The sequence below is a fragment of the Pteropus vampyrus genome, unplaced genomic scaffold (genome assembly GCF_000151845.1).
Source record: "Pteropus vampyrus isolate Shadow unplaced genomic scaffold, Pvam_2.0 Scaffold329, whole genome shotgun sequence".
NCBI classification, from domain to species: Eukaryota; Metazoa; Chordata; class Mammalia; order Chiroptera; family Pteropodidae; genus Pteropus; species Pteropus vampyrus.
The window spans coordinates 442,262-454,830 of record NW_011889110.1 but is presented as its reverse complement, the minus strand read 5'-3'; the positions used below and the strand labels follow the sequence as shown (position 1 = coordinate 454,830).

The following is a 12,569-nucleotide window of genomic DNA, read 5'->3' as shown; positions in this document are numbered from 1 at the left end:
AAGAAAACGAGCCAGGTGAGCGGTGTGGCGGGAAGGCGACAGGGAACGGGAGCTTGTCTTCGAGGAGCGGGCTACTCGTGGTCCTTAGACCAGGAAGGAAGGGTCCCCCCAAGGAGAAGTTTTCATCATATGGAAGGGGTGATAGGTTGGAAAGCAGGCATTCGTGGCCCCGGCCAGGGAGACGTGGCTCTGGTTCCATCGGGAGAGAGCTTGGACCTCGGTCTTTCTTCTCTAGGATTCAACGGAGCTGGTGGATAACATGTCGCCCGAAGAGGTGAGTAAGGGAAACAACAACCTGGGGTGGGTTGTCCTGTCAGATGAAGGTAGCGCTCATCCTTTTTCTGCCTTCTTCGTCGCATTGTTGTGAGTATAGGATGCGAATCTCGGCGGGAAGCGTTTTGAGAGATGGGAAAGGAGGTACCATTATGGGGAGAGGGGTGGGAGCACCGCTGAGAGGTGGGGGGGTCTGGCGAGGTTCTCAGAAGGACTGTCGTCATTTCAGAAGAGGAAAGTGTGAGTCTCCACGCGTAGATGGTGCCAGGTGCTTAGACGAGCCTCAGACCTTCTAGGCATTTAGGGGTGTTCTAGACCAGGCAGAGACTATGCAGAGAAGACTGAAGGCAGCACTAACGTCCATAGCACCAAAACTAGAAAGCGGGGGCCACCACCCGGCGCAGGGCACTCCACCGGTTGATCAGGGCCCCGAGCCAGGGGACAGCTGGAGAGGGCCAGGAAGCGAGACTGGGAAGAACCACAAACTGAGGACAAATATTGACAGAGTTGCCTCCTGGGGACACATGCCGATTTTCCGAAAGCGCGTTAGGTTCTCAAGGCCAGGAGAGAGAAAGCCGAGCACACCGCATGGGCTCGGCTGTGAGGAGGGAGAGAATGTGTGGCAGTGACTGGGAGCACATCTGCTGGGCACGCACCCACGCGGGCGTGGGGACCCAGCGACGAAATCCATTAGCAGCCCTCCCATCTAGTGAAGGAGAATGCGGACTCGCCGTGAAGGCTGAAAAGGTAGAGCTTTGGAGCCGACGAAACCATAACGGATGTTATTTTACAATAAACGTCTTATTGGGCCTCCCGAATAAATATGCGCTGAAAGTTAAAATACTCCAGGGTTGGAGGAAGGGGTGGGGAGTGGCGAGAGAGAACGGAAGCCTCCCCCTTCTTCCCGTGTCACCCCTCGTAACACGTACACTTCTAATAAATGACTTAATGGAAAAGTGGAGTAGATGATCACAGAGGAAAAAGAAAAACCATTTCTTCTGCCCACAAGCAGGAATCAGATGGGTCATAACTGCAATTAAGGAGTGCGTTGCTAAGGTGCTAAAACCCATAATAATACTTTTTTTTTTTTTTTTTAATGTACCAAAGAGAGAAAGCTGGCTAGTTGACCAGTGAGGCTATTTATGACCGCTGGAAATAAAGTGCAGCCAAGGATAAAAAGAAAATAGAATATACATTTTTAGTTTATATCTTTCCCAAAGAAGACTTTAGGCAGCTCCCATGTGACCTACTGACATTTTAGAGGTAAAAAAGATCCAACGGGAGTCAAAATTCAGATTATTTTGGACATGGGTTTTCAGGCTAGATCAAGGTGACACCGTTGGCAGTCTCGAGATAATACCTAAGGGAATGACAAAAGAGTTATTATAGGTCTCCAGAAGTCCCTGCTATGACTTAATTCTGTTACAGTGTTAGGAGTACACACAGTTGGAGCTCCAGTTTGTAACGGGCTGAGCTTTTTCAAGTTCAAAGGCAAGAGCATACATCCTCTTCCCCATGGGCAAAAGCTAAGGGGGTACCTGGAGCTCAGTCAGCCGTCAAGGTCGGAAGCCCAGTCCCACCTCCGTGTAATCTCTCAGCAGACTACTCAAGCACTCTGCCCTTCTGTCTCCTCCACTGTCAAACGGATGTAATGATCGGGTTGTTGGAGAGGATTAAATGAGTGAAGACATGTGGAAAGCAATTTGAATAATGCCTGGCACAGAGGCAGTGCTTGGAACACGTGCATTAGAAATGGTTCTGTTGTCATTGTTTCCTAAGGAAAGGCCAGGAATGGTCACAGAAAGGGTCCAGGAGGACAGGACCAGCCAAACCAGAGATGGCAGGGGTCTCGCCCCAGTCCTATAAATAAATCGTCTCTGCAACATAGCTGCTAGGTGGTCACCGTCCTGTGTTATGAGAGCTGACCAAACCCCATGTGAACGAACCTTTAGTAGGGAAAGATGAGAGTTTCATAAAATTTTAGATTCATTCATGAAAGCCAGAGCTCTACTGGATGGTTCGGAAGCTTGGGGATTTGGGCATCATGTCTAAAATCAAGGGGAGAGTCGGCCTTTGTGCTTTAACGCTTCTGTCATAAGCGAAACAAACAAGATGGTTTGCTCAAATCAACTAAGCACCACGTGACTCAGTACAGCTCTCCGAATCCAACAAATACTCTACAGCGTGAAGGGCAAACGCGCTCGTATTTCCCGACACGACACGCAGCCATCAGCCATCGATACCAGTCACCCCCTCAGGGAGTTCACAGTCCGGGGGCGGAGGTGAGGGGAATGCCAGTACGGGAGTGGGCACGGGCCATGCCCTTTCCGAAAAGGAGAGTCCAGCTGCGGGACCTGGAAAGGGGGCAAAGCGCGTTGGCCGGGGCGTGGCAGGAGAGCGCTGGGAGCAGGGTGGGCAGGTAAGGGGCACCTGGCCCAGCCGGCCGGAGGCGGGAGGGCGTGTCTGAGGGGCTGGAAGCAGTCGGCTTTCACTGGAATGGCGGGTACGACCGGAAGAATAGGAGAAAAGACTGGAAAGATGGGTTGGAAACAGCAAGTGTTGGGGCCACCAGCACGTGGACAAGGGAGAGGGGTTCTAGTGCCTGAAGCTGACATTGATTGAGCCAGGTGAGGGAGGGGAGGGGAGGGTCTGCCGCAGGAAGAAGGAAAGGGTCTCTGGGCTTGGGGCTTCAGAGGGGGCGCTCGAGGTCAAAGCCTGGTACTGAGGTTGAAGGGGCCTCCCAGTGATACTGGGTGACTGCCCTCCTCCGCCCAACAGATTGAGGCCTGGGAGCAGGAGCAGCTGAGCCAGCCTGTCTGTTTTGACTGCTGCTGTATTGACCAGTCCCCTTTCCAGCTGGTGGAGCAGACGTCCCTGCACAAGGCTAGTCCTTGGCCACTACTCGGGACTGCTGGGAGGGCGTGGGAGGTGTGGGGCCGGCCCTGTGCTGACCGGCTGCTCTTCCCACACAGACTCACACGCTGTTCTCGCTCCTCGGCCTCCACCTTGCCTACGTGACCAGCATGGGGAAGCTCAGGGGTGTGCTGGCGTTGGAGGAGGTAACAGCATCAGGATGTGGGGATGGGGCTGGGGTTAACCCCTCACTCCCTCTCTCTTTTTCATGCAGAGATTGGAGGAGGGGGAGGGGGTAGCAGTTTGGGCGGCAGAATCGAGGGGACTGCAAAGTCCATTTGGCCACAGTCCAAAGGGGACATAGATCTGTATCCCAAATGTAGCCTTTGTGATCTCTGGTGACTAGTATGGGTTTGGAGTCAGGGTTTGGGGCTTGAGTGATGGTTTTATAGGGGTGTACTATGGGGAGTCCGTGGAAAGAGGGAAGAGATGGGAGGTGGCGGAAGGAGGCCGAAGGTCACTAGGAAGGAGGCCGAAGGTCACTAGGAAGGAGGCCGAAGGTCACTAGGAAGGGCCCCGAAGGTCACTAGGAAGGGGCCCGAAGGTCACTAGGAAGGGGGCGGAAGGAAGACCTGGGTCACGAGGCTCGAGACTCTGCTCCGCAGGCGCGGGCAGGTCTCTGGGCACGCCCCCCCCTTTCCTTTTCGCGCCTTCGATCTGCCCATCTTTCCTGCCACTTGACATCTTCCCCGTTCTCTCTCCCCTGCCCTGTGTGTGTTCTTCGCCTCTGTCTCTCTCACACCGCCTCATCTTCCTTCCCTTCCCAATTCCACGCCTCGTTCCCTTTCCCGCGGCTCCCCAGCTGCAGAAGGCCGTCGAGGGGCACACCAAGTCGGGGGTGCAGCTCCGGCCCCCGCTGGCCAGCTTCCGGAGCACGACATCAACTCGGATGACTCCTGGGGGCCCGCTCCCTCCCGCAGAGGCGTGGAGCCTGCCCGAGGATGGAACTGGGGCCGCTGGGCCAGACTCTGCGGCTCCTGCCTTACCAGAGACCCTGGAGCCGTCCCCCTCCCCAGAGCCCCCTGTCTCCTTGGCTCCGGCCAAGGTGGAAGGTGAGCTGGAGGAGCTGGAGCTGGTGGAGAGTCCAGGGCCGGAGGAGGAGCTGGCTGACATTTTGCAGGGCCCTAGTCTGCGGTCCACTGATGAGGAGGATGAAGATGAACTGATCCTTTGACCACCTGCTGAGACCGCCTCATAAGGCTGCCGAGGGGCCCGGGCCGGAGGGTATGTCCTCGAGTTGGAAGGATGACACTAATGTGGAATCTTTACGTGTGACAGTGACAGCCTTAGAGGAGGGGCCAGAATGTGGGCAGGGAGTAGCCCTGGTCAGTCATTTGGGCTGATTCCCGCAGACCCCCCAGTGAAGGGGCCGACACCCCAGGGGCCTGCTGGAGTTTCCCGGAGTGTGGGCGAGGGACCCCCTGCCTCTCCTCATTTCCCCACAACTCCCTGGGGGTCTTGTCCCAGCAGCTTCCTGGCCTTGTCCATCCGCCCTTCAGTCTCCACAGGCGAGTCACGGGAGGCCCAGGACGACGGTGGTCTCGCGAGAGCCATGTTGGAGGAGATGGGACCACCTCCACAGCCCCTTCTCCCGGGGCCCCCACCCTGGTGGTCTCCCCGCTTGCCCACACCCACTCCCCTAAATTTGCCTCCAGACTCCATCTGGCTCCCACTATCTGTCCCCAAGCAAAGGCCATGACTAGCGCAGCGGAAGGCCAATCCCATGTCTCTGTGTGCCCCCGATTTAAGTATAAATGTGGACAAGAGCTCGCGCCCCCGGGAATCTGATCCTTACCCATCCAAATCAGCAGCAGGGAACCTCCCGAGGGCCTGGCCCCGGAAAGCGGCCCCGGAGCCCCCTAGCACCCAGGAGCCCTCGCTTTTCTCCCCTCCCTCCTTTGACGCCTTCTCTCAGTCTCGTCCCCTCCCAGACCCGACGTGCTCCGTGCTCCTCCTTCCCCTCCCCTGGGCCCAGTCTCCCCCACTCCCCAAATGAGACACGCATAGCCAGAGGATGCCACCACGTTCTGTTTAGTGCCATCGAACACAGCCTGGAGCCCTCTCCAGCGTCCCATCCCCGCCCCCTCCCCAGGCCCTGAGAGAGAGGCTGCAGCCTGGGGAGGGGGCTGGCAGTGGGCACTCGAGCCCACGCCCGCATGTATATAATCTATAATATTTATATATATTTATATATACTTCTCTCTGTAATATATGTCATAGAACCTCTCTTGGGCCTGGGGTGGGAAACGTCACATTAAGAAAACATGCTAAGACTGGCCATAAAAATGGATGTTCCCCAGACCTGGAAGACGGAACAGGGGCTGAACAGGTGGGGGGCAGGGAGAAGGTCATAAACTCGTTCACCAAGATTCCCTCCTTAACACAAGGATAAGAAGAGGGGGTGGTGGAAGGGGAGGAATGGGAGATGTGGGTTTTCCTTTAATAAAGTGAATTGAAAATAAAAGTGCACCCCTCCCCCCCCCCAAAAGAAACTCATTTAGCAAGAGCAGTCTCATTCACAATAATATAAAAACAGCCCCGTTCCCGACGGCTGTAAATCGTGCTGCACAGCCTTTAACCCCAAAGGAAAAGCGACCCTCCCCTGCTCCCAACAGCCTCCTCCTGCACATGCCCCACCCCTCCCCCCAAATAGGCTACAAGCAAACCCCATGCACTCTGCCCCCCAGCACCAGAGGCAGTTCCTCCCTCCAGAAGTCCTGAGAGGGTCCCAGGCCAGCTCCCTGGGGCTTCTCCTCTTTGCAAATGCAGACCTTCTGCTGACTTCTGACCTGCACAGACGCCAGCACCCCGGGGGGGACTGGGAAGCGGAGCCCCACCAGTGTATGAATTCTGCTCTGAATTTGGCTCATTCCTTCACAGCTCAGTCATCCTTGGGCAGGGACGGAAGGCAGGCTTCCTCGAGGAGGGGAAGGAGGACAGAGCATTCGTCTACCTTCCCAAACTTTCCCAGGGCCCTGAGCAAAAAGGCCCTGTGACAAATGAGCTCACTCCCTGGAGGGGATGTCCACTGCGGTCAGGGGGCGGGACGGGGGCCATGAAGCAGATTGAAGGAAAAGGTGGTGCGTAGAGAAAGCAAGCTGCACCAGGCGAACAAACCGGGGCCCCGGGGAGGGAACGGTGAGCGTGCAAACCCCCGGGACCTGTGGCAGTGCGGGGTGAGGCGTGAGGCCACCTCCCAGAGCTCCTGGACGGGAGTCGGGGCCCGTGACCCAACACAAGCCACAGCTTTCGATGAGGCAAGCAACTCTTCGCCCACCGGTGCTCACCACGCCCACTTGCTTCCTCCAAGAACTGACCTCCTTCCCGCTGAAGACGGGTCCCCAGCCTCGGCAGCATTCCAGGTGCCACGTGTGTATGAAAGTGTGAACTCAGTGGGGGGTAGGGTCATAGGTGGGCAGAAACATCCCAACTCTCAACCTCCTCATTCCAAAGAAATGGACATCTGGGGGCTGTAGGGAAGGGATGTAGTTCGTGCCCAGGTCTGAAGAGGCAACAGCGCTCCCTTCCTGGCAGAGGATGCAAGCAACAGGGCCCCTGACAGAGGACGAGCAGGACACAAGGCCTTGGTGCCGGAGCCTGGGAGGAGAAAGGAGGGAAGGTGGCCAAGGAACCTCACAGCTTCTCTCCGCTACCCAGAGTCTCCCTCTGCGGGAGCTACGGAATGAGGCCCCACTGAAACAGAGTGGCAGTGTGCTCCACGGCCAGCCAGTCCCTGCCGTCAGGATCCCTTACAGAGGCCTTGGGGTTTTATCCGCTGCACGCACAAGTTCCCACCAGAATGGAGACGGCGTGGAAGGGCAAGCGGGTCCAGGGGCTTAACCATCACTGCGAACCTGTCCCAGGAGGAAGACGACTCTCATCCTCCCTCTGCCTCTGCAGGAGGCCCGAGGTAGGAGGGGACACCTGTGAGGCCCCCAGTCCTGGGAGGAGCTGAAGAAGGGGAAAAAGGAGCCGCGTGCCCACAGCGCTCCTAGGCAAGCAAACTGCCTGGTGGGGGCCTGGCAGCACCGGACTCCTCCGTCCCGCCCACTCGACCTGAGTCCCCGAGAAGTTATAAAAATGTAGAAAAGGCAAAGAGAAAAGTGTAAACAGCTCCAGAGAATTAGGGGGTAGATGGAAGGAGGCACAGCCCTCATGCTTCCCCGCCTGGCAGGACACCTGCATTCTGTGTCACCCCCTCAGGGCGGGGGCTTCCAGAGCAGGGGATGGAAGAAGGCAGACAAAGGAAGCAAGAGCTGGAGCAGCCAGCCCACCGGGTCCTCCCCCAGACCCTCAGGGCCCTCCCGTTAGCCACGGGATAGTCACGATCCCACAACAGGTGGCCATGTTTGTTCTTGGTCCCATGGGTGGCTCTCCGGTCTCCAGGTGGACCTTAGGTAAAAGAACCTTGTTCGGGCGCCTCCACCTTCCCCGTGACTCCTGATCTCAGAAGCCACGTCACCCACTGAAGGCAGACTCGCCACCCACTAAGGAGACGTGGCTTTCCCCTGTGCCCATGGAGCCACATTCAACAGCCCGAGGTCTGTTCCACACAGTATGGTCAGGCTGGGGCCACAGCCAGAGAAAACAGTCAGAAAAAGCAAGAGTGACGTGGGAAAGGAGGCATTCAGACAGCCGCGGTCAAGGCTCCTGGAAGACGAAATCAGGGAGTGAGAAACATCTAGTCGGTGGCCACAGGCCGCTCTGTGCTCCTGTCCCCAGGATACAAACTGGAGCTCATCCTCACAGACCCAGAAGCCCACAGCCAAGCCAAGTTCACAGCCATCTGGTTGCCTGGGCCTCAGCCCCCGGACCTGTGCTTCCCACAGCACGCGCCTGGACAGAATCCCATCCTGGCCCTCCATTTTTCTGGCGAGAACGGGCAGCTCCTGGGTTCTGCGCGGTCTTCTGCCCAGGTTCCCGCTGTACTGCTGGGGGGGTGGGAGGGGACTGTCGCAGCCACGCCCTCAGGTGCGAGTGGAAGGCAGGGCGTGGAGTGGGAAGAAGCTAGTTGTTAGCCTCGCCCTCCTCCTCATCAAAGGACTGCACACCTGAGGATGTGACGTCAGACACCTTCCGGCTGAGAGCAGTGGACATCTCAGGGTCTTCTCGTGGGGACAGCGACTCCAGGTCCCGGCATCCTGCATCCTCTTCCTCCTCAGGGGCCAGTGGCCTCTTCTCCTCCTCAGCAGGACCCCTTGCCAGGTCCACCCCACCCACCCCTGGAGCCCAGTCAGTGTCTCCCCCCAGCAAAGGCGGGGGATCCTGAGCAGAGTATGCCGAGGCAGGTTGAGAAGGCCCCATTTCATGCAAGCTTGGCTGCGAGTCATCAAACGCAGGGCCAAGATAGGATCCTGTGGCCGGAGAGGCAATGAGGGACTGGTCGCTTGCTTCCCACGCATCCGAGGACCCCAGACAGTACATGCCCTGGGACACATAGGAGTGAGGCCATCCGTCCATGGGGGCTTGGGCGAGGGCATCTGTAAAGAGAATCGTGGGGGTCAGGTGGGTCATGGACTATCAGAGTTGGTAGCAACAGCCCAGAGAGATGAGGGTGAGACTTTGAGGAAGGGGGAGAGTAGGAAAGCCGAGAGGACCAGAAAGTCTCAGAAGGACAGAGATGAACACACGTAGCCTAGATGCCTGGGGAGGCCTCTCTGGCATCAGGGGTTGGGTTCCGGAACCATTCCTCACCCTGACTCTCCATCAGTTCCTGGTAGTTGTCACTGTAGTTACAGCCCAATGGCTCCTGGGCAGAGTTGACGCTCATGTCCTCACCATCCATGGAAGACCAGGCCATGAGTGTGGCCTCGGAGATGGCAAACTGTTCCATGACGCCTGGGAGAAGAAATATAATGAGCACAAGATGCTTCTGAGAACCCTTGGACACATGCAGGGGGTAGGGACCATGGGTGCTGCTGTTCAACAGAAATATAATGCGAGCCACTCGGGCAATTAAAAACTTCCTAGTAGCCATAGTAAAGGAAATTGAACAGGTGAAATTACTAATATATCTTATTTAACCTGACACGTATAAAAGATTATCATTTCAACATATAACCCATATAAAATTATTAATATGTCACATTTTTTTATTCATATGGAATCTTTGAAACTCAGTTGATATTTTCCACTTACAGCACATCTCCACTCGGATTGGCCACATTTCGAGTTCTCAGTAGCCACATGTGGCCAGTGGCTACTGTATAGAACAGCACAGTCTTTGTACATGCCCCAAAACAAGGCAAAATCGTGGGGACTTCCCAGAAGGTCAGATTTAGGATTCCTAAGGGAAAGAGTTGGGGGTCTTCTGGTGAGATATGCTAAGGGATTGAAATTAGGAACTTTCAGAAGTTTATCTTGGGGAGTTTTTAGGAATGGTAGCTAGTATGAGGTAGTCAAGAACAGAGGAATCTAGATTGGGGTTGGGGAAGGCTCAAGATCCACAGAGAAACCCCAAGGGCATCATGGGATTGTAGGTCCACGGTGGTATCAAGTTGAAAGCCCAAGAGACTGGAAGAAGGGAGGGAGGGTAGAATAGTGAAGTTCGGTAGACTTGGGGGTCTCTATTCCAGTCGAGGCCCTGAGTAAGCTGAAGCTTACATTGCTAGCTGCCCTACACCCGCTATATGTTTGTGTCCCCTCCTGATATCTCTCCCACCACCCATACTCCCAGCATCTATCAATCGGGTATCTTACTGCACATCTATCAATCGGGTATCTGACTGAGACCTGCCACTAGGGCTCAGCCACCATCGTGGGTGCACTACACGCCTGTCTCATAACTACACTACGTTCCTGGAAGAAAACCTCTCCCGTCTACCACCCTCCTGTCACCCAGGTCCACTGATCCTCTAGTGGTTGTCACCAGGAAGGAGCCCGGTATGGGAATCCATGACTGCGATGGGCACAGGGGCTAAGGCTACAAAAGATCCCCAAGGCCTTCCTTTTCTTTTTCCTCAAGAAACAGGAGTAGGAGCAGAGCCTTGCGGAGCCCGTGGCCCCTGCCTTTTCATGCTGTACTGAGGGAGTCCCACCATGTGGGAGAGAAAGCATCGGGTGGACCCTTAATCCCATGTTAATTCCCCTCAACTTCTGAGATGATGATAAAAGCAAGTTGGAGGGGATTTATCAGAATTCACAAATCGAAGTACTTGAAATTTGAGTTGGTTGGGACATTAAGTCTGATGGCCTTCGTATGGACAGAGCCAATCTTGCCACAGGGGTGGGGTTGGAGGGTCAGTCTCTGGCCATCATGAAATGTGCCTCTTAAGGGCTGGGGGGAGGGGGGAGTACCTGCCAGGAAACGCGCCTCCTTCTCGCCATCGCTGAGGTCGGAGTAGGCATCAGTATCTCTGCGTACGGCCTCGTGACTGTGTTGCGGCTGAATGGCTGGTGCCTTCCCCCAGCCCTGCCACTCAATCATGTGGGCCACCCGGCCTTGCCCCATGGCTGTGGGTTTTGTCACATGGTCCTTCATGCTTCGAGAAATCCCTGAGGAGCCAGACAGTCCCCACATCCTCCAGAACATTACGCAATACCCATAACAGATCCTCCCCATTATCCCCACCCAGGCACCCAGGGCCAGGGGACCCCAGCCCATGGGGGTTGGCGGGGAGTCTCCCCTAGAGCTCTGTATCTGAAGGCAGCCTGGAGGATGGGGGAGGCCTGACAGAAGGCCTAAAAGGAGCAGGGAGACTGAGACCAGGAGCCTGTAGGAATCTCCTTTCTGGACACATCCCCAAGTAGGGCGTCTCACCTGAGAACGATGACTTGGCCAGGGCCCCAATGCCATAGGCGTTAGAGTTTCGCTTAAGCTTGGGGAGAATGGAAGTGGTGTCCTCCATGGAGAGCTGGAGTAGGGGTATGGGAGGAAAGGCAGAGGAGTAAGAGGGTGTTGGGGTGCTTGTCTGCAGGGGAGAGCTCGTGGTTTCCAGGAGGAAGGATCTGAGCTAGGGCAGTCGATAAGGGCAACCACCATACCACCCAGGGATCCCAAGGAGGCACATCCCCCCACCCACCCCTACTAATCTGGGGCATAGGCAGAGAATGGGAGGGCTCACAGTGCCTTCTGGAACCAGGGAGCACTGTGTCCAGCGAAAGGCCCAAGGGAGAATGCGAGGAAGAGGAGTTAGGTTGGACTGGGGAAGGCTGGGGTGGGGGAAGCCACACTCACGTTGATGCCATCCCAGGAGAAATCGGTTCGGGTTTGCTGTCGGGAGAGAGGAAAGGGAGTGGGTATCCCAAGCACTTCCAGGAATGTGAGTAACCCCACCCCCCCCCTCTCCAAGGGACTTCCAGAAGGGTGTGAAGGAGGGAGGCCTTTCCTGAGATCAGCATCGGGAATGAGGATTTCCGTGCAGAACATTTGGCTTGTATTTTGAGGAATGTGGGAGAAATGTTCTGTAGAAGTGTCAGCCTGAAGGAGTGTTTGGGATTTAGGCAGAGAATTCAAGGGTGAGCAGTTGGGCGGCTTTGTTCCTGGGGTCGTTCAGAGGTCCTGCGGTGAGCACCTGGGATGGGGGGCTCACCTCAGTGGATGGCCGGTGGAGGCTGCTCCCGTGCAGCGAGCTGGTGCTGTCCATGTTGATTTGGTCGACATCCTTCAGGCCCTTCCAATCCACTGCGATCACCTCATTCCCTGAAGGGGCCAGTGGGTTAGTTGCTCCACCTCACCTCCCTGCTCCCCACCCACGAGGCCCCTCCTCGGTCTTACAAAGCTGAGGCCACACACGGAGGCAGAGCCCGCCCTCCCCGCCAGCTGCCGCTCCTTCTTCCGACTGCCCATTCCTCGTACATCCCTACTCTCCCCAAATTTGTGGCAGGAGCAATATAAATTCTGAGCCAAAATATTCAGTTTGATCTCAACCAAGACTAGCACACTCAGAAAAAGTGGTATGTGGCCTTATTAGTTGTGTGAATGGAGGGGTCCGTGGTTGGGTTTTGGCAGGAAAACGGTCCTCTGTTCTGCCTGAGGAATCTTTGAGGGTTTCTATAGGGTTTCCATGTGCACGTACATGGGAGCTGTGCTTTTCATCTATTATGTTTCTAGAAATACGGTGGGACTTCTCTACATGTGGACTGTATTATCTGTGAATTGGAAGGAACGTAGTGGACCCTCAGCAGGAGTTGGCGAATTTGTCTCACAAGAAGATTTGAATTCATCTGACAAGAAGGATTTGGTGGGGAGAGAGGCGGGAGTTGGGTGTGTTCACCCAGAAACAGTGAGAGCAGAGAAAGCCAAGAGATGGAATCATTTTACCTGACTGTTGGGAGACAAGTGATGGATTAAGGAGGAGTGGAGGGGGCCAGTGGGAGGAACCGAAAGAATAGGAATTCAAGTCAAAGAGAAGACAGAAGACAACCAACGGGAGGCTGCGAAC

The 12,569-nt window shown here is 55.8% G+C and overlaps 2 protein-coding genes across 2 annotated transcripts in view; one reads left to right on the top strand and one right to left on the bottom strand.

The window, feature by feature from the left end:
* The window catches only part of CLCN1 (chloride voltage-gated channel 1), a 27,582-nt gene extending 23,184 nt beyond the window's left edge, over positions 1 to 4,398 (top strand). The window contains exons 21-23 of the mRNA XM_011378065.1: positions 3,052 to 3,156; positions 3,246 to 3,332; positions 3,989 to 4,398. Coding sequence (XP_011376367.1) covers positions 3,052 to 3,156; positions 3,246 to 3,332; positions 3,989 to 4,360 — 564 coding nt within the window. The 3' untranslated portion in view covers positions 4,361 to 4,398. The remainder of the gene's footprint in view (positions 1 to 3,051; positions 3,157 to 3,245; positions 3,333 to 3,988) is intronic.
* An 803-nt stretch (positions 4,399 to 5,201) lies between these two features.
* Positions 5,202 to 12,563, bottom strand: FAM131B (family with sequence similarity 131 member B). The gene is made up of 7 exons (XM_011378066.2): positions 12,204 to 12,563; positions 11,718 to 11,827; positions 11,363 to 11,398; positions 10,946 to 11,039; positions 10,483 to 10,680; positions 8,881 to 9,024; positions 5,202 to 8,666 (listed from the first exon to the last, which is right to left on the bottom strand). Exons 2-7 carry the CDS (start codon positions 11,769 to 11,771, stop codon positions 8,194 to 8,196), a joined length of 999 nt encoding a protein of 332 aa, XP_011376368.1. The 5' UTR covers positions 11,772 to 11,827; positions 12,204 to 12,563; the 3' UTR covers positions 5,202 to 8,193.
* Between the last annotated feature and the right edge of the window lie 6 nt (positions 12,564 to 12,569).